The 27,050-nt window shown below is 38.5% G+C and overlaps 5 protein-coding genes across 5 annotated transcripts in view; 1 reads left to right on the plus strand and 4 right to left on the minus strand.

Annotated features, from left to right (window-relative positions):
• The window catches only part of LOC107744396 (regulator of G-protein signaling 9-binding protein-like), a 1,863-nt gene extending 1,038 nt beyond the window's left edge, over window positions 1-825 (minus strand). Inside the window, exons 1-2 of the mRNA XM_016558023.1 lie at window positions 596-825; window positions 11-418 (exon numbers count right to left, since the gene is read on the minus strand). Of these exons, the coding sequence (XP_016413509.1) occupies window positions 11-418; window positions 596-797 (610 nt within the window). The 5' untranslated portion in view covers window positions 798-825. The remainder of the gene's footprint in view (window positions 1-10; window positions 419-595) is intronic.
• zgc:109913 (regulator of G-protein signaling 9-binding protein) overlaps window positions 1-999 on the minus strand; it is a 4,003-nt gene extending 3,004 nt beyond the window's left edge. Inside the window, exon 1 of the mRNA XM_016557959.1 lies at window positions 820-999. The gene's annotated coding sequence lies outside the window, so the exon portion shown is untranslated. The remainder of the gene's footprint in view (window positions 1-819) is intronic.
• Window positions 1,000-2,748: 1,749 nt separating this feature from the next.
• LOC107744361 (E3 ubiquitin-protein ligase RNF182-like) lies at window positions 2,749-4,327 on the minus strand. The gene has a single exon (XM_016557961.1). It carries the CDS (start codon window positions 3,825-3,827, stop codon window positions 3,084-3,086), a length of 744 nt encoding a protein of 247 aa, XP_016413447.1. The 5' UTR covers window positions 3,828-4,327; the 3' UTR covers window positions 2,749-3,083.
• Window positions 4,328-11,834: 7,507 nt separating this feature from the next.
• LOC107744362 (nuclear factor of activated T-cells, cytoplasmic 2-like) lies at window positions 11,835-23,021 on the plus strand. The gene is made up of 11 exons (XM_016557963.1): window positions 11,835-12,089; window positions 12,615-12,987; window positions 13,067-13,561; window positions 14,411-14,579; window positions 15,213-15,415; window positions 16,023-16,195; window positions 16,578-16,718; window positions 18,644-18,699; window positions 18,790-18,922; window positions 19,006-19,557; window positions 22,698-23,021. The coding sequence occupies exons 1-11, from the start codon at window positions 11,987-11,989 to the stop codon at window positions 22,742-22,744; spliced, it is 2,445 nt and encodes an 814-aa protein (XP_016413449.1). The 5' UTR covers window positions 11,835-11,986; the 3' UTR covers window positions 22,745-23,021.
• Window positions 23,022-23,696: 675 nt separating this feature from the next.
• Window positions 23,697-26,785, minus strand: LOC107744407 (protein MANBAL-like). The gene is made up of 3 exons (XM_016558037.1): window positions 26,634-26,785; window positions 26,298-26,456; window positions 23,697-24,123 (listed from the first exon to the last, which is right to left on the minus strand). Exons 2-3 carry the CDS (start codon window positions 26,445-26,447, stop codon window positions 24,010-24,012), a joined length of 264 nt encoding a protein of 87 aa, XP_016413523.1. The 5' UTR covers window positions 26,448-26,456; window positions 26,634-26,785; the 3' UTR covers window positions 23,697-24,009.
• Between the last annotated feature and the right edge of the window lie 265 nt (window positions 26,786-27,050).

Below are 27,050 nucleotides of genomic sequence, written 5' to 3' on the forward strand. Positions count from 1 at the left end.
TCTTGCCCACCATCTTGGGTAGAAACGCCTTCTAACCAGCTTGGTTGTGTGGGTTCAACAGACCACAGTGGAACATTAACTCTTTGAAACATTTCTTCAAGCAGAACATCAATCTCCACTATGTGGTTCTTCAGGTCTGGGCTTGCAGTCTCCTCTACTGATAACCATGGCGTTTGCACCATGGCTGCCCGAGCTGCTACTTCCGAAGTTCCACCCACATAACCTGTGTTGACGAGGGCTTGTCGATCTTTGCGCTGGGTCAGAGGGAATATCTCTTGCAAGACTTTGACCTTCTTTAGGTCCTGCTGGAAGTTTTCCAAGCTGGACAAAAAGATCACCCAAAGTCGTTCAACCTGTTCTTTGTCCTCTTGTCCTTGCTCCATTTCTATCAGCAGACTTAGCAGCCTCCGGTGAAGCCCTGAAACATGAGTCGAACAAGTCAACTATCAACGCTTTGAATGTGGCATAATTGAATATGGCCAGCTTCTAGTTTTTGCAGTGCAGAAAAATACTGAAAGGGCAATGTAAAATTTCTGCACCACTAGCATCACCAAACTGCTTCCTGCTTGTCTTGTTTCTACTTGTCCAGTCTTACCTGAGCATATTTTATGAGCTACTGTCCTGGTTTCCTCCAGCTCCTCTCTGAGGAAGCTCCCATCCATGTTGCTCCCCAAGGAGGTGGCCATTTGCTGGAAGCAGGCTGTCACTTTGCTCAGGGCGGCCTGTGCCCGCTCGCATTCATTCACCTGCCTCTTTCTGGTTTGGATTTCCACCACTGACTGCCGCCAGCGACTCATTACCACTCGTGTGGTGAACGACCTAAACTTTGCAGAAAATGTAAGAGTTATTGTTGATCTCAATATCAAAATTGGTCTGGCCCTTTCTGAACTAAAATATTTGAAATTATGTATGGTGTAGTTTTGGACTTCACTAGATGTATGAAGTTTTTAAATACATAAATCTTGTAGTTCTTTTTTTTTTTCTTCTCAATCTAATCCCAATTAAATGAATAGGCCATAACCATTTCTTTTGCTTAAAGAAATTATTTGCCGCCTTTATTAGCCTGGTTTCTTTTTAGTTCTCTTTAAAGAACCGTTGCACCACTTTGCAACATGTATTCTTATTTTACCTTATTTCTGATATCATTTTGAAGTGATAATGTTCAATTCAAATGCTATATGCATTTGTATGCCAAACATTTTATAGAAGTGAAAAGCCACTTACTGGAAACTGAGCCTCAAAGATATGCAGAAAATGTAAGAGTTATTGTTGATCTCAATATCAAAATTGGTCTGGCCCATTCTGAACTAAAATATTTGAAATTATGTATGGTGTAGTTTTGGACTTCACTGGATGTATAAAGTTTTTAAATACATCAAACTTGTAGTTCTTTTTTTTTCTCAATCTAATCCCAATTAAATGAATAGGCCATAACCATTTATTTTGCTTAAAGAAATTATTTGCCGCCTTTATTAGCCTGGTTTCTTTTTAGTTCTCTTTAAAGAACCGTTGCACCACTTTGCAACATGTATTCTTATTTTACCTTATTTCTGATATCATTTTGAAGTGATAATGTTCAATTCAAATGCTATATGCATTTGTATGCCAAACATTTTATAAAAGAGAAAAGCCACTTACTGGAAACTGAGCCTCAAAGATATCCGTATGATTTCATAGTCTTCGGAAACTTGCAAGTTGTTTTGACATTCCTGCTTCTCAGCGTGATTACATCTGTTTGAGACACTTCTGCCAACCTCCTTGTATTTGTACGCTCACCTATGTTCTTTTTTCCAAAGCTTTTATAGAGGCCGGTCTTCAGGGACACTTGTTAAAATTAGGCCCAAACCTTGCAGTTCATGCTCCCAGAATACCTTGCGCTGTAGATCATTATGTCAAAGTTCTTTCTTTCTCAGAAACACATGCAGTGTTGGGAGGACAAGGTTTTCGATCAAGAGATCCATGCATAATGAATTTCTATGTGCGGTTATCTGTATATATGTGTGCTTGTGGGAGTGTGTGTGTGCTGTGCACAGTGGTTTATGTGAAGTTAATTGTCCACAGGGAGAGGGGTATGGTATTGTGGAGGAACAGACGTGGATCCATTATTGACTCACTTGTGGTTACTTGGGCCTGTTTGAAAGCTGTGTGTCGCTTGATGCAACACGTATGCTCCCATGGGTCAAGTCTCCTGAGCAACACCAATAATATTAACTCATTCAGTTAGCAAAACAGCAAAGCTGTAATAGGCACTGACATAATTCCTCAGTCATAATTATAATCTGCTTCACACTCAAAATTGTGATATAGGAGGAGTATTCCTTTTATATAAAGTAAGGTTCATCAATTACTAGATTCATTTTAGGATGCCAATTGCAATGAAAATCCAATGCATCTTTTTGTCATTGTCCTTGTCTAGAACGATACTCAAGCAGTGTTCAAGTATGGTAAGTGTACTTCATTGTTTAATCTAGAGTTCTGTTAGATATGGAAGGATCTTTATTGATTATCTAACAGGTGGCTTTAAAGTATTTGTTCATTCTCATAGCAATGACAAACACAAATTCACTTATTTTACATATACATTACAGCTTGGCCACTGATATGCCTTACAAAGGCAACTAGAAACTTCAACGAGAACATTGAGACAATGATTGAAATTATACTACAGATATTTATAAGATAATGGAAAGTGAACAAATTCATTTAGCATTGTTGAACACATCCTGTGGTTTCCATATTAAAGTGGACAGACTTCATTCTCTGCATGTTGCATGTTATTTATATCACAGTTGTTGAAGACCCATTGGGTGAGCTAGACACGATACAAAACCACAGCGATCTGATGCAGTCCAAAATCAATACCTCCAGCTTGCATTGGTAATCAAGCTTTAACTGCTAAAGTCAAGTATAGTTGGCCCTGCATACAATGTGAGGTGAGTTACAAGGAGTAGATGCTGGTATAATCTGGTGCGATGGAAAAAATTGGGTGTCTGGGATTAGCAGATATGCATCAGTCATTTGGCTTTTGTTCTTTCACAGGTCTTGCTAGTCCAAAGATCAGCCCAAAGACCAACCGTGGTGTGTTATGTGGCAATGGCCTCCATGATCTCATGGCACAGACATTGGCAGAAGCCGTAGAACATGCAAAGGACCAGGGTGGAGGGCACCAGGCTGACCAAGATCACTCCCATCGTGAGCTGCTGGATCATCAGTAAGTAGATCCCCAGTGGCAGCGAGCTGAAGTAGACCAGGCAGAGGAAACCCATCAAAAAGCGAGGAACCGAATGAGACGTCCACGCCCGGCACTTCTGCACGGGCAGGTGGCAAGGCAAGGAGTCCAGGCTGGCCGGCCGATACAAGCGCACCATGTTCAACATGCTCATAGAGTCAGAGGACTGCGACTCTCCAGGGACTTCCATGATTGTGATGACGAGGCAATCGGAGGAGCTGTGGGCCTGCTCGCCTCCGCTCAGGCTGTTGGGCGTCAAAAGGACCTCGCCGCTGGGTGTGGTGCGGCTCTTACGTGCCCGGTCCTGGTAAGTCAGAATGGCCAGTATGTTGCTGTCATCTTGAAGCAACCAGATCTCCTCATCGGGGACGTGAGTCTCATGGCGACAGAAGGGGCAGCTGATGATGCTCGGAGACGAGTCCAGCTCTACCATCTTCTTGAGGCATTTGGCACAGACGCGGTGCAAGCAGCTCAACACCTTGGGCTTGCGGGCTCGGGTGTCAAAGCGATTGTAGCAGATCTTGCACTCCAGTTCCTCCACTGTATAAATCACTGGTGCCTGGGAGCCCTCAGTCTCCGAGTCAGACTTCTGGCTCATCCTGAGAGATGGAGTGCAGCCACAGCCGAGAGGACTGGAAGAGCCAGGAAGCAGGTGCAAATGTTCAAATTAAGCTAATTTTAGTATGCTATAGGAGCAGTACCTGAGCACCGTCCTTGGTAGCCCTTGTTTTTCTGCTTTGTGTTTGTTTTTCACCAACAAGGACTGCTTAAATTCATCTTTTCAGGAGCTTGCAGCACATAATGCTGATTAGAAGACCACAGAAGCAAAACTGAGTCCTGACGGAAAGCTTAACATATGTCCATGATATGACACCCTAATGTATTTATGACAAGCAGATAATGCTAAAATACAACAATATGCAAATTCAGTGCATGCTAAATGAGGATCTCCCTTCACTGTCCGCACTCAGTTCCAGAACTTACTTGGGTTTTTCCAGCATGGTTTAGAGAAAGACAAAACTGAAGAGACAAAGAAATCAAGTCAGTTGACACCAGAGAGGTCCAAAAATATTCCATAGCAGGGCTGTCAAGCGTCTGCCGGTTGAAGAGACAAAGAAATCAAGTCAGTTGAGAGGTCCAAAAATATTCCATAGCAGGGCTGTCAAGCGTCTGCCGGTTTCTTTGAAATCAGAGTCTGGACACAGAGCGTGTTTTTGCCTTGTTATCCATAACTGATTCTGGAATGAGGTGGAAGAATCACAGATTCAGATAAAGTCAGCAGAATCATCCTGAATACTGTCAAGATATATTCTTCTTCTAGTAATGGCTACACTTGATCATGACCTTCAACTATGAATGCTTATATTGTCCTCGGAGTTCTTGAAGCTCTTTGTTCATTCTGCAAAAACTGAGAGAAGAGACAGAGGTGTTATCTCGATAAGAATGTAATTGTTTGCAAAATGTCAACACTTTGCAGCAGATCTGAAGAACGCAAGAGGGAATAGCTTGATATCTACACTTACCTTTTGTGAGTAAAACCCTTCTAGTGTCATTGAGCCAGCAGCGCTAAAAACCCTTTGCATTCATCAAGCCCTTCCTATCAGGTGTATAGATGTCAACATAGGGGTGGGCGTGTGTGATAGAAAGCATGCACACCACTCGCCAAAAACAGTTCTAGCTGTTCCTCCCAATATTCAAGTTAGTGGCTGATTGTTGATTTTTTAATGTCAAATTCTTAAACGTTTAAACCCAGTATTTGGTTACATCCTTGTATATGGCAAAAATGTGTTTCATTGATTACTTGGCTAAAATAGTGGCTAAAAGAGATCCTCAGATGTGCTAGCCATAGGTGTGGCAAGCCATTCAAGCGAAGGCCAACAGAGGCCATAAAAAGTTGATTACAAATGTAATTAGCTCCTGTTTTTCCTGATTCCCTGTGGACGTGACTCACTCCGATCTGACAGACAGGCAAAAAAGTGATGCAAGTGGATGTTAACAAGAGAGTGGCAAACATGCAAATTTAATTTCCCACTATGAAACATTTCATTGTTTTTCCTGATCTCTCTTTCCATGTCTCAAAGCGCAGGTTGTTCGAATTTGAAGCCGGTCTATAAATAGTATGCGTGCGGCGCTAGAGGATACAGCATCCCCCCCCCCCAACCTTGATGACTGTGATAAGGACTGTTACACACTCACACACACACATGACCAACAGTCGAGGACGCAGTGATGCCCTGAAATTATGACTTTGACATTGTATGGCAGCTTGTCTCTAAGGGTTCCTCAGCTAGGTCATGTAAATGGCAGCAGACAGTCTGTTGAATAAAAGCCAGTGGGTCAAGCATGGCATCCACATGAAGCGAGAGGAGCGAAGGTTAAAAGAATGCAACTGTCATGCGGAATTTATTTGCCATTTAAACGACAGCGAGTCAATACATGCTAAGGGCGCATCTACATTTAGCTGCGTAATCAATGCAGTTGCAGTTGAATATATTAACTGCGTTATACTTGGCTGCAGACATGGTTGCAGTTTTCAGAGCCTTGTAAATAAAGATCTTTATTCAGATTAAGAATGCTATTTTTAAATGCATTTTGTGTGATGCTGAAATTCAGGGGCTAGATCTGAATTTATCATGTTAGCTTTAAAAAAGCATTGGCAAGAAAATTGAGCATGTGTAGCCCGGAGTGGTCCTAAAATAGGTTTAATTGTCTTTATCCAAAATGTAATTTCTTATTTTAGGTAAAATGAAGATGTTTTGTGAGATTCACCCGAAAACTCTCAATCCTGAGGTCTGTAATTAAAAATGAATTTCTATTTACTTAAATCTTTGTCTGTTCAGGATGTCTAAAGTGCCCTGTTTCTAAAATAATTGAAATTGAATAGTGATGATGAAGTGTCAGTTGGTGTTTGTATAGTCTTCTTGCTTTGGTGACCTGTAGTGCCAGTAACCACAGGGGACGATTGCGTCTGTGTGTAGGCTATGTGTTTGTGTGAGAAGCGGAAATAAAGATGCAAGGGGCGTTCACAGGAAAACACCATCTGTGTCCGGGTGCTGTGGGTTACATAAATAATACCAGTTCACCTGCCTGCTCCAATGTTTATGTCAGCCTTTTGAGCAGCATGCAGACCTTCTGAAATGCTTCTTACTTTCAGTGTTAGTTTGAACATATAAACCTTTATTTTTAGCTAATTGAATTAAGTATGCTTTCTAGGATATATATAACAACTTCATGTTAAGTTTAAATGGGATAAAAAATTTAAAAAAGGATATGATAATGAAGCTCAGAATTTAGACCCTAGACTGCATATGTTAAGGATCACTGATCAGTCATTTGTCATACTAGTGGTTCCAGGCTGACAACCGATGTTTACAAACCACAGTACAGTTAGATATGCTGATAAAGCCTGTTTTAAAACTAATAAAAAGAAATAACTACTTATGGCCTAAAACGAACAAGAGTACACCCATTGGTTTCCTTTTAGATGCATTAAAATGTGCAACAAGCATGACTGTTAATGTAACCTTTAGATAACGGACCACCCTCATGCCCACCAAAGTTCTCCTGGGATGTTCCTACTTGCGTGTTATGATGTGGTGTGCGTTCAAGTGAGTTTGGTCGGAATAAAATGAATGTGACATGTTTCTTTTTCTCTTTTTCAGTTCCTAGACAGGAAGCTTTTTTGCACTAGTGCCACAAAATGCACATTAGATGTGTAATTGATGCTTGCGAATTACAGGAGGGTATCCGGACTGAAACTAAACTCTGCAGGAAAGGACAGATCTCAATGCGAAAGACCATTCAAAACTGACAGGATGAGAGAAATCATAAAATCATCAATACAAAAAAAGCAGCAATATTTACTAGCAGTAGCAGAATTACAATCCAAATAGCATTTATGACCTATTGTATTTCTGTAATGTGATGCATTTCCAACTATAACTCATATTCAATTAGTTAAAAATGGACTTTTATCCATCAGGAACCCTCCTGAAATGCCACTGGCACACATTTGAGCAAGCTTTTTGACTGGGACATGGAAGCTAAAGGTCAAGTTCATTCTCAAGAGCATCTCTTCATATATCACTGGTAACAATTCTTCATATTTATTGTTGTTTGCTATCATTTCAGTAAATAGCTGTATATTACTGTTAACTATTGGAAAGATTCTAGAAAGGCTACATTACCTACAACACTAATGGAAATAGTTGTCTGGCCGTGTGGCCTGGTGATGTCAGCCGAAAACTTGTTTCATATTATGATTGAGAATTATAATTTTTTTTTTTTATCATTCTTCACCATTTTAATTACATTTTTTATAATGTGAACTGCAAAATAAGACCTGGGAAGTGTATTAAGAAAGGGTGAAAAGTGTCAAAAATGTCTTAATTTTGGCACCTAGTTCAACATTTTGTCAGGCATGAGGTGTCTTATCAGCCAGCAATGCACCTACGATTGATTTCTGTGCAAAACTAAATAGACCGAATACACAATACAGATAAATAAAGGTCCTGTCAATTCATTTTGACCAGTAATTTAATTACAGACAGGAACTCATCGCACCCAGCAGAGCCGTCCGGACATCAGCACTAAATGTACCTTTGTCTTGACAACTGAACGGAAGGATATCGGACTCTCCAGCAAAACAAGGTAAGAGATGAAGATAAACTACAATAGAAGCATTACAGATACATTTTCAGATCTGTTCAATATGTTAGAAGAGCTTTTGAAAACAATAACAAAGAATTGCTATTACGTATATTGCGCAACCATAAACAAATCTGTCAATTTATCCATTTGGGTTTTCGTTATAGATACAAATAACTCATGAGGTCTCTTTTAAAACCAGTTTCTTTTTGGAGCAGAGCCTTATTTTTCTGTCACTTCTGGCCATGCAGTAAAAAAGTGCTTGTTTTTTTGTAGTTGTTGTTCCTGATTTAGTGTGACAGCTCAGTGGTGATTTCACATGCGAGTTAGCCATTCTATTCACTGAAGCGCAGGGATGAAACAGACCAACCCACACAGGTAACCAGTGGCCTAGTTTACAGTGACCCTTTGTGAGTTCTGGAAGAAGGGGTACATCTATATGTGGGCCCAGATTTGGAATAGAGAGATATATTGTAATGTAACTAAAAGTCCTAAAGTGACCGCTGTGTTTGGCCAAGACATGCCATTTTGCAATCGGGAACATTGCCAAGGCTGAACACTGTCGCCATAAATAAGTATAATTTGGGGTTGAGGTGCAAAGCACTTCTTAGAATCTTTCCATCTTTAGAACGCTCTCGCATGTTTTTCATGAAAGCTACAAATTGGATCCTTTTGAGCAATTCTGATGCTTTTCAACATAAATTATAGATTTAATGTTTGTCTTCTTGCATCTATCACTGACTCTTTAAAGTGGCAGACTCTAATAATGATGGCGTTCAAAAGGCTTTTTCAGTGAGCTAATTACAATTCATCCTCCGCATAAGACATTATATAGCATGCTAAGACTCTCTCTCTCTCCCTCTCTCAGTTCTCTCAGTGACTGTATCACAGTTCATTAGTGAGGAGTCTGATACTGCTGGATATCATGTGCTCAATACAATAACTCTTCAAATCATTCAAACAGCTCTTGACAACTGATTTGTGCATACTGTAATAAAAGAAATAGGCATATAATAATTTTATTTATTAACCATTTTTGAGTGCAGACTCATTCTCAGAAAGAGTTTGACTAATTTTCGCATCCATCAGATAAAATATTGAGAGTTATGAGAGATACGTGCAATGCATTTGTCATGGAGCCAGCTGGTTAATGATAAATGACAAGAAGAACTATGCAAATTGCCTTTAATTACATTATAGTAAGATATTGTTTCATCATAACACTAATCGAACTACTAAAATATCAGCAATCAATAATTTGCATCATTTAGCTACAAAAAATATAGCTATTTTTAATCGATCGCTGGTTTAGATCCAACAGGTATTTTTTTTAATATTCATCGATTCTTGTGGATTTCATTAGAGCAAAATAAGAACAGCAAATGTACTGATATTAGAAAACGATTCTAGTTTTTGCATTAAACAAACACAAGTTGTGGCTCGTCGCATAAATAACGATATTAGCGAGCCGTACGATGTTTTATTGACGATTTTACAATCGCGCCGTCGCTTTTCCAACTCATACGCCGTTTTAGTATTAAATGACAGCTCGGATAAATCTAGTTAATTATTAAAACTAATTTGCCACACGTTTGCCTTCGGAAAAAGTCGCGTTCCGCGGCGTCGCAGATGCCCATCGAATGCGTTGCGCTGAAACGTTGATTATGCGTATAAACATTTTGATGTAAATTAATAATGTAATGCACAGAACCACGGTTTATATCATGAGCCGTGGACGTTTATAATCCGCAGTTATCGCCAATGACACTTACCCTCAGGTCTTGATTGCGCCTCGAAAACCAGTATCCAACATAACAATCGTCTATTACCGCCACATTTTCCTTTTCTCGTCGCTTTGTGGTGAGTCACAGTCAATCTTGAGGTCCCATCTGTCCGACCACAACTGCTACATCCCCCTCATTGCGTTAATGCTACAGCATCAGAAGCTGCACGGATTTCTCCTCAGTGGTTGCTGTGGCAACAGGAGCCAGCGCGAGCTCCGACCGGTGTTCACCGAACTAACGCGTTTGACTTCTCTTACCGGACGCACGTGAGCACTGTAGTGCGAAGACGGTGATGATAGACAGGCTACTTTGAGGTTGATTCGGTTGTTTTTGAGACACGCAAGGATAATTTTGACATTGATTTTTCCCCCAGGAAAAAATAAATAAAAAAACTCATCAAGCGCATATTAAATAATTAGTCATTTTTCTCGTTTTATACAAGGTCATAATAAATAGTGCATTTTAAGAAATGCATTTATTTTATCATTGTGTGGAATGCTCTTTTGTCAATGGTGTTAGACTTGGGAACCAGTAACACCCCCGACTGTAACGCACTGTGAAATCAGTTAACATGGCGGATGACACAGCAAAAACAACTATTAACAACCTGTCATAAAAAGCATAATGGTAACAGCACTGACAGTGACCCTGGAAGCATGCAGCTGTGAAATAAAGAGGAGAAAGATGGGGTCATGGCAGGGATGCAAGGAAATAATACAGTGAATCTGAAAAAAGTTATGTTGTTATGACTCTAAAAGCTCTGGGTGAATGAGGGAGTGTAACATTAAATAAAACAGGGGAAAAAACCAAATATAAAGAACTAAAGCAAAAGGAAACCACAGTTAAAATACATTCATTTTATTTATTTATCTGTATATAAATGTGTAGTCGAATTGCGCATCACTAATTATAGGTTATGTATTATATAGGTTAATTTGGCATTAAAACACAGATTCTTGGAGGTTAGAAAATTTTAGTCTTTGCCGTGCATAATTGAATGTTTAATTCAATGTTACTTGGCATTTATTTGTGAAATTTCTGAGTGAAAATTATTTCATATCAGTGTGTATAAACTTTGCAATTCTGAGTGTAATATATATATATATATGTATATATATATATATACTGTAAAAAATAATTATAATATTATAAATGATAATTAAATGAAATTTTTTTTTAAATGTGCCATTTCAACTTTTTTTTTTTTGTAGACATAACAAATTTTTTTATAAATTGTCCAGACAAATAGAATTATTGACCCTCAACTAAGCTGAAAGTTGAATGAACTAGTATAACTGTTGATTCAACTGAAAAACGCATGTTTAAACGTCTGCATCACACCAAAAAAAATTTAGATAAAAAATTTTAAGGCAGTGGGGTAACAAAGTTTTTTTTTAAGTTGACTCAACAAATTATTTTTTACAGTGTGTATATACACAACTTTCACTCAGAATTGCTTGTTTTTGCAATTGCAAGTTTATACACACAAATAGATAATTTTCACTCTGAAATTTCACAAATTATATATATTTATATATAATTATATGTATATATAGCTTTGCAAATTGATTTTTTAATTAATGTCATGTCAAGTGCTTATTTTGATTAAAGAGACGCTTTCAAAGGTCAGTCCAGCAGATGGCGCCATTGTTGTTGCTAAAGAACACCGACCCTTATAAGGTGACATGAGGATGGACAGGTGCAAACGGCAGGAATCACTGTAAAAACAGAGAGACTCGCATCATTTGCACCTGTCTGTCATTCTAAAAAAAACATCCGCGGCTTCTTTAAGAGTTTGAGAGAAAACATAACGTAATTGATTTATTCCAATAGACAGTTTCTCATAAGAGAAACTGAAACCATAAAGGCCTAAAACATTATTATGAACGATACTGTAAACAAGCAGCACAATGAAAGCATAAACCTCGAGTCAGTGCACGTTTTGCTTTATTACGTGCTCTACGTGTTAAAATTAACCGATTTACACGAATCTCACTATTAGTGTGTTCTGCAGCACCGAAAACCAGTTTCTGTTACTTTCTGACAAAATAACCTAATGCACGTTTGTTGTAGGCTATTCTTGTTTGACACGCAGAGGTTTGTGAGGGAGTTTCTTTTCAAACAGGAAGCCGCTCAGCATCTCCCGCGCTCTCACACGCGACCGAACCCTCGGTAGAGACACTTCGTTCCGTTGCCTTAGAAACTCAACTAACGGTTTTTATTTCGCGGAAAATTCTCCTGAGATCGAATAATTGCAACTTTTTCGTTCCTTTTTGCCTTTTCAAATAGATTTTATCGAGGGAACGTTGGCTTGAAAACTTATCCAATGAGTAATTTATACGAAAATATCGACGGTCAAGAAGAACTAGACTTTCCATTACTTTTCTTGTACAACCAACCTGGTAATGACTTCCCTCCAGATGACCAAGGTCAGTGGGTATCACTAATTATTAATAATAATTTTAGAACTTTTGACATGCTTTCCTCCAATAACAAGTGTTTTTTCCCCTGTCCTCTTATAATTTACCATGTTTTTAATTACATACAAAAATAAATAATTGTCAAAGTATTAATCAAAAAGAGAACTATGATACAGTAATGATACTTTATCACACAGTGGTACTGCATTATTACTATGTACTATGGTATGTGCATGCTAATTCAAAGAATAAAAATGCTATTACTATTTTATTTGTATTATCATGGTATCACCATGGTACTGTTTTGATGCGTTGCTTGGGTTTAAAAGTAGGTTACACACATTATGTGAAACCAAAGGTGTAGTGGAAACTTTCACTGCAGGTAACCATTTAGTTCTCTAATATTGGAGCCTACTTATTTACAGGAAACATTCAGAATTTTCTTTAAACATCTGGTTGTTTATAGTACTAAATATACACAGCGAAAAGGTGGTGAGATGGTTATTAATGTGTTTTCCCATTTGTTTCCCTTAGTTGACGACGCTGGCATCCCCTCCAGCCACGGTACAAATCAGACTTCCCCAATCGCACATCAAGACCAGTCTCTGTACGATGAGGAGTCTGTGTCCCAGCTTTCCTACCATCTCCCCACCGATGAGCTTCTCACCTACGGGCAATCCGATCTCAGACACTCTTTCGGGCACTCCTCCTTGCTTGCCAGCCACGCTGGAGCGCTCCAAGGCAACGGCCCCAGAATTGAGATCACCTGCCCTGACCTGTACCAGCATGACCATGTCCACACCAACCCTGTGAACATCAGTCGGCCCATGCTCGACATCCCTTACAGGGAGAGCCAATGCCTCAGTCCGGCTAGTAGCACGTCCTCTACTAGCTGGCATTCGGATGGCTATTCTCCTGGAACATACTCCCCCTGCATCTCTCCCGGTCTCTACTAGCTGGCATTCGGATGGCTATTCTCCTGGAACATACTCCCCCTGTATCTCTCCCGGTGTTGGTGAAGGAACGCTAGCCGGATTGACCGAAGCCGTCCTTTGCCCGATGATGCAGGCCATCCAAGCGTCGGGGTCTCCCAACACGTCCCCGCGCACCAGCATCACAGAAGACACCGTCCTGGACCGCCGTCCCACCTCTCCACGTTCCCGCTCGTCTTCTCCGCAGGGGAAGCGCACTTACGCCGAATACGAGACACAGAGATCTCAAAGCCCCCGTTTTGGCCGAGACGAGCCCGCCGAGTTCTATCCCCTGGCAAACTTGGAGGATTCCATGAACAGCTTCTGCAACAGCTTGACTAAACCAGTCCCTACTAAGATTGTCCGACCTAATCTAGAGTATTCTGTCTACACGGAAAGCCAGGCGGGCCTGTTCCCAACTATGACGGAAGTGAAAAAAGAATTCACTATGGAATCTTGCTATTTCATGCCTGCCAACTGGTCCAGTCAGGCTCTTCCAGGGGTTTGTAGGTATGATATAATCGATAAATTAATCAGTCCAGTGACAAAGCAACAGCCTTACATTTGTTCGTTTAACAGCCTTTATCCACTTACACTCGTAAAAATAAAGGTTCTTTATTGGTATCAGTGGTTCCATGAAGAACCTTAATATAGGAAACATTCCATTGCACAAAAGGTTCGTTATAGTAGAAAAAGGTTCTTTAGATTATTCAACTGTTCTTTATACTAAGTAAAATAATGGTTCTTTTAACAAATGTTCATTGAAAGGTTCTTTGGGGAACCCGAAAATTGCTACGAGTGTACAAATGAAGAAAAACTCAAGCAACTAATGATAACCAGCACCACAACCCACGAGAGAACATCTCAGTACATCTGTAATTTCTCCTGGCAGTGACGTGATTCTTTATAGACTTCTCTAATTTTTCCCCTGTCAAGAGGCCTCGATCTTACATGTGTCTCTTTTACAATCTCATAAATGTCTCAAATTGCAGTACCAAGATTTCAAAAGTGAACTCATCAAATATTAATTGATCTAAGCTGCTATTTTTATAGATTTGTACTCCGCTAGTTTCTCAACATGTCTATTTTTATTTCTTCTAATATAGTTTAGGAGAAACATCTGAGACGAAATGAATGCTTACATAAAGTCTCCTGAGCTATGAAAGAGCAAGATTTGAGCAATAAAAATGCCAGATTCTCAGAGTGAAGCAGAATAGTATCGTTATGCATCAGATTAAAATGTGTGCACATCTAGTCGTGGCCCCTATGGATTTTTATTCCCAGAACCTGCCTATTATTAAGTTACAAAATAAGTGATATGTGATGGTTATTGTGACTAAACAGTAGCTCATCTCTTAGTATGCCAGTGGCTGCCTTGCCTGCGCTGGACTGGCCTCTTCCCAGCAGCACTGAGCAGTATGAGCTCAGGATAGAGGTTCAACCCAGACAACACCACCGGGCCCACTACGAGACAGAGGGCAGCCGAGGGGCCGTCAAAGCATCTGCCGGAGGCCATCCTGTCGTTCAGGTAAATTGAGGGCAACACTGTGTATTTAGAAGAAAAGCCAAAGCCGTGGGAGGCCGGAAAGGTTGGTTTTGTAAGGATGCGTGGGGAGCGAATATAACAATTCTCGAGAATCGCTGCATGTGAAAATGTGCACGAATGTTTGTGAGAGCGATTGAAAGTGTGTCGACGAAACTGAGACGGCTGTCAGTGAAGAGCTTGATAATAGAAACAAGGGGGAGATAGAGAGATAATGCAATGATTGTGGTGATGTTATTTCCCTGTTACGGCTCAAAGTGCTGTGTCCACATTTAGGGAAATGAGGATTCGTGTTTTTGTCGTTGCTATCGCTGAGACAATATGTCATATCATCTACGCTGACTAAACCTTTCACTCAGCTAGTATGCCTATCTCACGCAGAGTATCAGCATCATATCTGTCGAAAATGAAGATAAATGACTTCATACATGCACTAAAAATCACCAAAGACACTGAGCAAACACTTGCATTGAGACACAAATAAAGGCACTTTTTGTAATGCAACCACAATCACACATTTTTATTTATAGTTTATCTTCAAATGCTAGTTCACCCTTTGATTGTTGGCATTGTGTGAAGCATGTGCAGATATAAACTGTGGTTTACAAACTGTCTCAGTTGCGAGGGTACACCGGGACGGAGCCGCTGGCTCTACAGGTCTTTATCGGCACGGCTGACGACAGGAACCTCAGACCTCACGCCTTCTACCAGGTCCACCGCATCACCGGCAAGACCGTCACCACCAGCAGTCAGGAACGAATGCTGAACGGAACCAAGATCCTAGAAGTGCCACTGGAACCCAAGGAGAGCATGAGAGCTGTGTAAGAAAATAATGATATACATAAAGATGACTGGGGCAAGTTGTCACACGGGGAAGTTGTCTCAAGCGCAGAATCTCAGTAGCTATGAGGTTTTGAGTCAAATTTACAATTGCACAAATCCAGCAGTGGTTTTAAGTGCCTAGTTCTCTACTCTTGTAAATTTGGATCATTTGTGTAAATGTAATCTTCCAAACTAATTTATTATTTAACATTTCTTTTGGCAAAACAATAGTTTTTACTTTTTTTTTTTTTTTGCATCATGAATTTGCATTATGAAGTTTTTTATTATATAATTGTTTAAATGTAGCTGAAGCCATAAAATAGCTTATATAACATGCATTTGTATGGCAGGTTTTCTATGTGACAACTTACCCCATATAGTGTAAAAACGTTCCCTGCTGTTGGACTTTCAATAATAAACCTGGAGAAATATTCTGCAAAAAAAGTGACAACTTGCCCAAATTATGTCTCAGTTAGATGGGTAGTATATAGTTTTCGTTTTTAGAATATAAAGAAAGAAGCCCAGAATTGATGAAACAGGAGCAGAATGTGATTTTTTTTTTTTAAAACAGCGATTTACCTGCTAAATGTTTGTTCACATTTTTAGAGTTGACTGCGCTGGTATCCTGAAACTAAGAAATGCCGACATTGAGCTGAAGAAAGGAGAGACGGATGTGGGACGGAAAAACACACGAGTGAGATTGGTCTTCCGTGTCCACGTTCCTCAACCCGGGGGCCAGTGGATCTCTCTCCAAGTGTCCTCGCAATCTATTGAATGCTGTATGCATTGAAACTTTTCATTTCAAACTCACTATTTTAAGCATACATTTTAATGTTACATTTATTGCATGTATAAAATTCTGTGAAAAGTTACTGACCAGTGGTTAACCCATTATAACATTTATATTATTATAATTTAAATATTTTTTATTATTTGTATTTATATTTTACACTTTTATTTATACTTTACATTTATATTTTATTATAATATTTTATAGTATTTAATATTTACAAAAAAATCTGTAGGTTTTATAACTGCCACATGCAGAATGTGCACTTGTTATACAGCCAATCATGCACAGTCATGATGCTGATGATATCAGAATGGTCAAATGTCATATTTTCTATATTACATGCATGAATGCCTTGGGTTCTGTTACAGCTCAAAGGTCCACTCATGAGCAGCCAGCAGTAGAGCGTCAGGACGTGGACCACTGTTCGGTTCTGGGTGCACCACAGATGATCCTTAGGGGCCAGAACTTCACATCAGAGTCCAAAGTGATCTTCTTTGAGAAAACACATGGTGAGTAAAACTCTGCAGTGAGGGGTTCGGTCACACTTGTTTTGATCATAAGTGTAATGGTAAACCAATGTGTATTTCAGTGGCTAATGTGGGTGTCTAGAGAGCAGAGAGGTCGTCAGTCGCTCCAAAAATTATTCGGACACACTTAAAAATGTCTGAATGTCATTGCATCAGATGGTAAACTAGAATTATTGGCGTTTGATTTTATCTTTTATTATCTAATGCAATAAGTATCCAATTCTTTTTGGAGTCCCTCTGTATCTCTGATGTGACACAACCTTCAATGTTATGTCTACAGTTTCAGGGAAAACTAACCGGTTATGGTGTAAATTCAGTTAGAGAGATGTTAATCCCACTTTACATGGATGAATAACTCTCAAAAAAGCTGACGAAATGTGAAAGTAGATCTTCAGCTTCTGATTTTGTGCTGCAGCGTGTTAACAGCTCCAACCATCGACATATAACTCTTTTAATATTTGACTTCTCCAGACACTATCAGCCATCTGTGGAGAAAATTAGCATACTATTTGTTTAAAGATGTATTGATATGGTTTGCATATGCTGAAAAATGATGGTTCAGACTGGAGCCGTGAGGCTCTGGGTTGCATGGTAGACTGCAGTATGGTTTGGCCAACCTTTGCAACAACACGAGTGAAAAAAAGAGATAAGCCTTGCAAAGCTTGCATAAACACACACACATCTACATAGCCGCCAGTTTGTCTGTCAGTGTTTAAAGACATCAGAAACCTCAGTACCAACACCTACGTGCTATGCATAACGTCAAGACATTCATTCTATACCAAACACCCATTTATTGGTAGTTGAAATTAAATACTTTTGGGGAGTTGTCGTGTCTTAATTGCTAAAACTACTTTTAATAATTTACTCATTACTTTATAATTATTATGCATGCACATTGAATAATGACGTATTATTTGATAGTCTACATAAAGACAAGATTATTAAAAAGTTTAACTTTACTGATGTAGCATTTTTAAAAACAATGTTTGCAAAGTGCTTTACAGTACATGGTGTATGTACATAAACATTCAAATATATGTGGAAGTGGAGCATGAAAATAAAATAGAGTTACAAATGAAATGAAATTAAAGTGGCAGATGCAAAACCAATTATTAAATTAAATTATTTGTGGAAGCACCAGAAATAATCCAAAACCTCAAGAATATTTTGAATGGCAGTGTCCAGCAGAGGTTGAGTGAAACTTGAAGACAATAGCATATATCAGCCGTGACTCACACTGACATGCTATAGAAACAGCCTACACTTTCTGACGCAGGCAAAGTTTTAGCTGCACTTTCCATTTAGGTGTGCAGTGCGGTGCGAGAGGATGTGGTTGTGCTCTGCACAGATAGCATCTACAAGCACAGAGTCTCTTTCCTGTACTCTGATGGTTGCAGAGCAGCAGTAACACAGCAGGAGAGTGGGAGTTTCATCCACTATGCATGAAACTTTCTCTCTTTGCTCATGTAGAAGTCACAGACCAGATATTTGTTGTGGCTTTCAACATTAAATAGTGACAATGCACATGGGCGTGTTTGTGAGCGGATGTAAATTAGTTCTAAGTTTAAATAAAGTACCCTACCTTTCAAAAGTTTGGGTCAGTAGGATTTTTTAATGTTTGTATTTGATCAAAAATACAGTAAAAACAGTAATATTGTGAACTATTATTACAATTTTAAATTACTGTTTTCTATTTGAATATATTGTCAAATGTAATTTATTGCTGTGATCAAAGCTGAATTTTCAGCATCATTACTCCAGTCACATGATCCTTTTAGAAATCATTACAATATGCTGTTATTCATTAAGAATATAATAGATCATCTTTTGTTTGAAATATTATTTATGGTACGTACCCATGCATGCTTTTTTCCAGCATTCAAATGACTGTTTCATTGTTTTAGTTGACTTGCAGATATGGGAGGCTGAGGCGAAAGTTTACAGAGACAAATGCACGTCTGTAAGTACTTCAGACTGTTTGGAGAGCAAAGAAATACATAGCCTTCAATAAAGCTGTTCAAAAGTTTAATGTAAGCTGTGTTCCTGTCAGAACCTGCTGTTCTTGGAAATCCCTCCGTATCAAGACCCCAACATCTACCACCCAGTCAAAGTCAAATTTCACGTGCTGAATGGGAAGAAGAAATGCAGCCAGCCTCAAAACTTCACCTACACGCCCCTCTCAGGTGAAACCTTCAGTCACTTTATAAACAAATTCACTCGTTTTGTGTTTTAAAGCTGATGTAATGTTTTTGGATTTCCTCTCCAGTGCCACAGATTAAAGCGGAGCCGGTTGAAGAATACCAGTATGCACAGTTAGACTGTACTGGCCGTCCCATCATGGGCGTCTCTCCTCCCTCTTGCCATCTTGCGGACGGTTGCATGATGCCGATCGGCCTGTCGTACCAGCGTGCTCACTGCATGTACCCTGCTGCCCCACAACACACACCCATCCGCTACCCGCTGGATCACATGGTGCCAGGAGTTTTCGCCGGCTCCCCAGCTCATGCTTCGTGCGTGGCGGCCTCACACAGCGCCACCTCTGTGTCTACATTTGTGCCAAACACCTACCAGCACACCATAGCAGGTAACAGCATCCAAACGACCGCCTCTCTGTTTCCCACCCTCGATGTCTCAGAGCTCTGCTCCGCTGCGGCCCATCAGAAGGCGTATGGCTCGAGGGCATCCCCAACCACAGGGAGATCCCCTCCGGCCCGCAGCCATCAGCAAACATACCTGCCAGTGCAGCACCAGAGAAACGTCAGTCCTGTGAGAGTCACCATCAAGCAGGAGAACCTGGATCAGGCCTATCTGGATGATGGTTTGTACTCTCATCATTCGTCCAGTATATATACCGTTATGCTTAACAGAGCTGGGTAGTAACTGATTACATGCAATCTGGATTACGTAATCAGATTCCAAAAATGCACTTGTAATTAGATTATATTATGTACATTCTAAAATGCTCAGAATCAGATTACAGTTACTTTTTTATGGAGTTACAATTACTTTTTTCCCGAGGCTAGTGTATTTTTTTTCAATGAAAACGCAGCGTTTTTTAAAGGGGCAGGAGTGTGACGAGGCGCTGAGTGTTTCTCGGCGCCGGGAGTTGAAGAATGTTCAACTTTGGGTAAAATCTCAGCGCTCATCACTGTCACTTTTTACCCAGCCGTCCAATCACAGTGGAGGATGGGGTGGGACAAATACCACACCGACCAACCGCCACTTCCTGCTTGTACAACAGCAACAGATGACAAAAGTAATTACATATACATTTTTTGACTTCAAGACTTAAGAAAAAGTATATTTTTAGACAAAATTTTAGTTTTGATTTTCATTGAATTGTTAGATATGCTTTATTATTTATCAGTTAATATTAAACTATAAAACTAAATGATAACATGGTTACCAGACGTACAGCACATGTCAGTTATGTGTGTGTGTGTGTGTGTTTGAGTTTGTGTGCAGTAGTTGTCGGATCAGTGTGTTTAATGTATGCCACTCTTATCAGGCGGCTCTATATGGGTCAGTGCTTCAGTTCTGCCAGAGCCTGTTAAATATTGAGCTCTAACAGACCTAAAACACACACCGGGACAAACAGGACACACTATCGATCTCTCAGGAAAGCATTCAATCACAAAAGCGCTGGAGAATAAACTAAACGTGCTCTTCACTCACGTAAGACCTGGTATAGTTGATATCGTGAGCCATATTTTAATAACATTACACCACAGATGTAGATGTGTTTTTATTTGCGGTGGCTGCGTGGGCATTACAAAGAATCACACCCGCGCTCCAGATTCTATTTCAGGCTGATTATACCTGTAAACGCTACCCTTCGTGTCCCCTAATCTAATTTTAGACTGAAAACTTTCCATTTTTAGCCCACTAACTTGTCTCAGCACAACAGCAGGAAGCACAACCAAATAAAGCATCAGAGGATGGCGGTGAGCGGGTCAGACTCTGTGCTGCCAGCTAGTGGATGCTCAGTGCACTGTTGATGCTGCACCATTCAATGTTAGTAATGTCTGGAACGGAAGTTTAATACTTAGTCTTTGATTTGATTGTCATTAATGCTGAGCAATAGTAATAGTAATGCACACTTCAGCAAACACAGAGCTTCTGCAGGTGTTATGAAGGTAAATTTAAGACCAAGCAGACAACATTTACAGAAATAAACTGAAGACAACACTGTATTTTCTTCTAAATGTCTAGGGAACACAATATTGACGAAAAATAGCAAAAGTTTGAAAATACAACGTACATCCAGTCTCCATTACAAAAAAAAAAAGTGATGTTCTACTTTTTACCCAGCCGTCCAATCACAGTGGAGGATGGGGTGGGACAAATACCACACCGACCAACCGCCACTTCCTGCTTGTACAACAGCAACAGATGACAAAAGTAATTACATATACATTTTTTGACTTCAAGACTAAGAAAAAGTATATTTTTAGACAAAATTTTAGTTTTGATTTTCATTGAATTGTTAGATATGCTTTATTATTTATCAGTTAATATTAAACTATAAAACTAAATGATAACATGGTTACCAGACGTACAGCACATGTCAGTTATGTGTGTGTGTGTGTGTGTGTTTGAGTTTGTGTGCAGTAGTTGTCGGATCAGTTTAATGTATGCCGCTCTTATCAGGCGGCTCTATATGGGTCAGTGCTTCAGTTCTGCCAGAGCCTGTTAAATATTGAGCTCTAACAGACCTAAAACACACACCGGGACAAACAGGACACACTATCGATCTCTCAGGAAAGCATTCAATCACAAAAGCGCTGGAGAATAAACTAAACGTGCTCTTCACTCACGTAAGACCTGGTATAGTTGATATCGTGAGCCATATTTTAATAACATTACACCACAGATGTAGATGTGTTTTTATTTGCGGTGGCTGCGTGGGCATTACAAAGAATCACACCCGCGCTCCAGATTCTATTTCAGGCTGATTATACCTGTAAACGCTACCCTTCGTGTCCCCTAATCTAATTTTAGACTGAAAACTTTCCATTTTTAGCCCACTAACTTGTCTCAGCACAACAGCAGGAAGCACAACCAAATAAAGCATCAGAGGATGGCGGTGAGCGGGTCAGACTCTGTGCTGCCAGCTAGTGGATGCTCAGTGCACTGTTGATGCTGCACCATTCAATGTTAGTAATGTCTGGAACGGAAGTTTAATACTTAGTCTTTGATTTGATTGTCATTAATGCTGAGCAATAGTAATAGTAATGCACACTTCAGCAAACACAGAGCTTCTGCAGGTGTTATGAAGGTAAATTTAAGACCAAGCAGACAACATTTACAGAAATAAACTGGACAACACTGTATTTTCTTCTAAATGTCTAGGGAACACAATATTGACGAAAAATAGCAAAAGTTTGAAAATACAACGTACATCCAGTCTCCATTACAAAAAAAAAAAGTGATGTTCTGCCTCAGTATTTTTGTCGTTTTCCAGTGCAAATGTCTAAAGATTCTTAAATCGAGATGCATGTACTTTAGCAGCAAAATGACAAGATCGGTCTTGTTTTCTGTGAAACTGATCAAAATTGAGTTTAGGATTAAAACAAGCACAAATATCTGCCAATGGGCTCAAAAAATAGACCTAATTCAAAGGACACAAGTTTTCATACCTCACTGAGCATAAACATTTTACGCATAAACTCACTTAATTTTGTTTGGTTTCTTAAAAAACAAGATATATTTTCCTTCTGCATCTCATGTAAACGTATCTCGATTTAAGGACTTTAGATAGTTGCATTGGAAAACAAAAAATACTGACAAAGATATTTTTGCAGTGTATGCAACATTTAATGCCGTGACTTTATGAATTTAAGACGTTCTGCTTTGATTTCAGACCTTTTTAAAGCCGTAAATTGTGGCAGGATGAATTAAGACTGGCAGAAACCCTGTAAACACCGCTAATGATTTTGTTTGTATTTTTCCTTGCAGTGAATGCTGTTATAAGAAAGGACCTTGTTCATAAAAATAATCTCTGATGTCAATCGTGGAAGAGAAATCGTCATCCTCTCTCAAGATCACACAGATGAAGGCGTCTTGGCATTGAGATCTATTTAAATCGCTAGTTTTTCATATCTATGATTTGTACACAAAAGGGTGACCAGTATGATCATGTTCGACATTAAATCAGTGTGCTTTACTGTTGTTTATATATATATAAATATATAATGCCTATTTTCTCAAATCATGTTTTTTATCACAAATCCACCTTGTAAGACATATTTATCGATGTGCATTTCAAATAAAATGTTTTAAAGTGGCTGTTGCTTTATTTGATATCAGTTCAAACTCGAGTAGTAACAAACCAAAATACTTGGTTTTGGCAAACTGGCAGATAATAATAATAATAATAATACAACTGAATGCGGATTAGTAGTTAATAGTTCACTTTAATATTAGGCCATCTAACTGCTAATGCAATAATTTAAATAGTTAAAAGGTTTTTTTTTCTTGACATAGCATTGTGTAATATTTAAAATAAATCAAATCAGTCAGTGTGGAGTCATGAAACTATTCTTGTTAAAAAGCTAGTTTGCAAGCTGTAGTATAACTTTTCAATACTCAAACACTTAAGAACATCAAATTAAAACCACACACTGCTAAATCTTACTATATTTGTCCATTTATTAACACTTAAGTAGCATCTTTTTTTGATCATGTTGACAGTTTTCTCTCATAAGATTTTACTTGCTTATAAAAATGAAATCATCTAGTTGTATTATGTATTATATGTAGTGAGTACTATGTTACAACGCTTATTTGAAACACTATGTAAGATCTAAGAACAACCACTTTAAGATTTTAAAAATTGTCTTAAGAACAACCCAAAAAAAACAAAAAAAATTTGGGGAACAAAATTTTAGAAAAAGCGGCTGTTTTTAAGAATTTTTTTATTTATTTGTAAATATCTTGCGTGCATTAGGCTTGGATTGTTTACTAAAACGTATAATCACCACAACAGAAAGAAACGAGCAGAATAAATGGTCACCAGTTTATGTACTTAAAATTGGCATAAAAAATAACACCAAAGATTACTCAAAAACAATGATACATACATAATTTGATATAAAAAACAGTTTTGAAAGACATGGCAAAATCCAAACTGCGAGCAGATGAACTAATGGCTGAACTGAACAATCTCTCGTTCGATCCACGTCCTCTAATGCTGTAAGTGAATCCATCATTAGTGAGTTTATCAGACACACACACACGCAGTCCCTGCTGCACCTTCACTGTTCACACTCTATCTCTTCTTCTTGCTCTCCTTTTTCACTTTCTGTCGGATTTGTTGAACAGGTCCCTTTGGCTTTCGGTTCTGCTCAGAGCTGCGAGCGTCAGCCGGCTCCGACGTCTCCACCTAGAGTTTATGAAATACAACAGAATACATTCATTTGAAATTTTAAGACACCACAGGTGAACAGAGTCAACATTGAACTAATAGATTTCATCATATTTCCCCAGCTGATTAATCAGATGTAATGCTTTGCATTACAATTTTCCTGAAATGTTGTTAAAATGTGCAAGTAAGCCATTATCTAACTAAATATGCACACATTTCCAAATCAGAAATCTGAACACTGGATAAAGCCAGGTTCAAAATTCATCTTTCATTTAATAACATATTAAAGGTTTTTACAGAGGGAATATGGGATATAAATCAGAAAATACTGTAAACAGACAGGGAAAAAATGTCTTTAGGAAAAAAAGATATATATATATATATATATCAGGGGAATGATATCTGAACAAACTCCTCTGTAAACACCTCCAGAATATAGGTAGGAATAAAACTGTAAAATTTATATTAGTGCTGAAGTGGAGATGAAAACTCATTTAAAGAAAACGGCTTTTAAAGATGTATTTTAAGTTAAATCTACAGGCACAAATAGATAAAGTGAAATAAAAGAAACACTTAAATGTGTATTATAGATATTTTCTTTCCACTAGACTGAAAAAAGACTTATGGAAACCAGATAGTCCAATATCTCAAAATTGACCAGTGCATAAAAAAAAAGCAATGCTTTTGACTTGTAGTGCAACTCTCTGGTGTTGTTCGGTCATTTTAGAGCAGAAATTTTTTTTTTTTTGAAATTTTTTAGTTCACTACTAACGGAAAGGTATGGAACTCGATGACTTTTATGGCAGTCACTATGTGGCTACAAAAAAAAAATGATTTTTTTTTTTAAATATAAAATAATAATAAAACAAATTGTGGAGTTGATTCGAAAAAGCTAAATGGTCATAAAAAAAAAAATATATATATATATAAAAATAATATGCAAAAATACAGAGAATTTTCTGTGTGTACAATCTACAAATAATTCACGATGCAGAAAAAAAATTGCACAGCAATGAAGGGGTGACACTAAAATATCAAGAGTGGAAAATAGACCCCCCCCCCCACACACACATATATGAACAAGTGTGACTATAACACAAAGCATGTTTTTGCAAATGCATGTAATAAAATCAATAATTCAGCCACAATGGAGTAAAAACACAGACATCAAGGAAGGGGTGACACTCTAAAACATCAAGAGTACAAAACAGACACACACACACACATACATACACACACTATTATAAACACACGTATGAACTGGTGTGGCTGTAACAATACGGCCAAATTGCGCCAGAAGACTCAAATAAGAGGTTGAAATAATCAGATAGACTAACCTCTGATAAAGCATTCCTGTTCATATTTGTTACATTTTTGTTGAACTTTGATGTTATGTGTAATAAAATGTCTTTCTCTGTGTTCAGGTTAGTAAAATTAATGCAAAAACTGACATTTCAAACAATAAAATCTAAACCTTTACAAAAAGTTGTCTTTGAGAATGTCTAAATATATATCCAAATCCACAACTTAATAAAAATAAGTATTTATGTCTAAAAACAACTAGAGAATTTATAAGCCTTTTATATAGAGCTCTATATGAATCTAGTGGCTAAACCACGGAATTGCAGATGTTTTTCTTTTTTACTCCCACTAATCTACCTTCTAACATGTTATTTTAAAGGCATTGTCTGCATTATTTTAACATGAAATACTGCCATAATTGAAAAGTAATATAAAAATATTAGAAAAAAAAAAATTATTTTCAATGGGAAAAAAACTGATCATAATAAATTGCATAAATATTTAGTATCATGACATTCTCAAAAGAAAAAATATTATTGAACAAAAATATATGAAATTGATTTTACTGAAAGAAAAAAAAAAAGTTACATTTCAGGTGTTCGGTCACTTTTGACCGCGAACAACTCCAGTGTGACCCCAAATGAACAATACCAGAGAGTTAAAGAGGACTATCGTGCAGAAACTTTAATAACAGAAAGACAGGTATTATATTAGTGTAACAATTTTTTTTACAATGCAATAATCGATGTCATATCCGGGTATAAAAGCATTTTAAGATATCCAAACATAAGAATAGTAACAGGTATGATTGTTTCAAAAAGGTCTGATTCTATATTTGGTTCACTTTACTGAAAAGCACAGATATCTGTGACACTGGAAGTTCTCCGCACCTGTTCGTGGCTCTTGGATGTGGGTATGATTATAGCTAAAATACAGATGAGCTGGAAAATGGCAACAACAAATAATCCATAACGCAGGAGACTCTCGAAGAAAGTGGGCTCGGGAACCTCCGGAGGAGAAAGATCCAGGTCTGCGGACATGATGCGGAGCTGAGGACAAACAACCACATACACGCACATAAATATCGAGTATTACTATGGCTCGCGCAGACAACGCAACACACGTTAAACAGTGCAGGGTTTGATTCTAACGGGAGCGTTTCGGCGCTGACGCGGCACTGCTGAAATCTTTACAGATTTAACTCACAAACAAAACAAAACAGTTACCTGGAGATATAAATCGAAGCCTTTCCTGTGTTGTGGAAAACTGACGATTAATAAAACAGTCTCTTAAAACTGAAAGGCAGATTTTCTCCGTTTGTTGTCAGATTTGTTGCCGCTTTTCCTCGTAACCACCCGAGTTCGTCTTTAGGGTTTATTAGGCTTTACTGCCACCTGCTGCACAGGAGGACACATTTCAGAAATACAATACACGGTAGAATGGGCAGAGACGGTGGGTTTAAGTGATGCTTCTTATATTGTGATTCTTCAATGTTTTATTTAAATTCAATACCTTTCCTTTTTAAGATGTATTTACAGGTGTCTATTATTGTTCGGCGCACCGCTGAAGTAGATGGGCTTAGTCACGTGGGGCCTGTTACATTTCTCAGCACAAGTCAGGATGGACCAATCACAGCGAACCAA

The sequence above is a fragment of the Sinocyclocheilus rhinocerous genome, unplaced genomic scaffold (genome assembly GCF_001515625.1).
Source record: "Sinocyclocheilus rhinocerous isolate Xijiao unplaced genomic scaffold, SAMN03320098_v1.1 scaffold1488, whole genome shotgun sequence".
NCBI classification, from domain to species: Eukaryota; Metazoa; Chordata; class Actinopteri; order Cypriniformes; family Cyprinidae; genus Sinocyclocheilus; species Sinocyclocheilus rhinocerous.

Excerpts from the sequence above, each read along its gene's own strand:
- LOC107744362 (XM_016557963.1), top strand. The coding sequence starts at position 11,987 with ATGAGTAATTTATACGAAAATATCGACGGTCAAGAAGAACTAGACTTT. Across the intron at positions 12,988-13,066 it reads ACTAGCTGGCATTCGGATGG|ATACTCCCCCTGTATCTCTC; the intron begins CTATTCTCCTGG and ends TTCTCCTGGAAC. Across the intron at positions 15,416-16,022 it reads AAGGAGAGCATGAGAGCTGT|AGTTGACTGCGCTGGTATCC; the intron begins GTAAGAAAATAA and ends TCACATTTTTAG.
- LOC107744361 (XM_016557961.1), bottom strand. The coding sequence starts at position 3,827 with ATGAGCCAGAAGTCTGACTCGGAGACTGAGGGCTCCCAGGCACCAGTG.
- LOC107744407 (XM_016558037.1), bottom strand. The coding sequence starts at position 26,447 with ATGTCCGCAGACCTGGATCTTTCTCCTCCGGAGGTTCCCGAGCCCACT. Across the intron at positions 24,124-26,297 it reads CATCCAAGAGCCACGAACAG|GTGGAGACGTCGGAGCCGGC; the intron begins GTGCGGAGAACT and ends CATAAACTCTAG.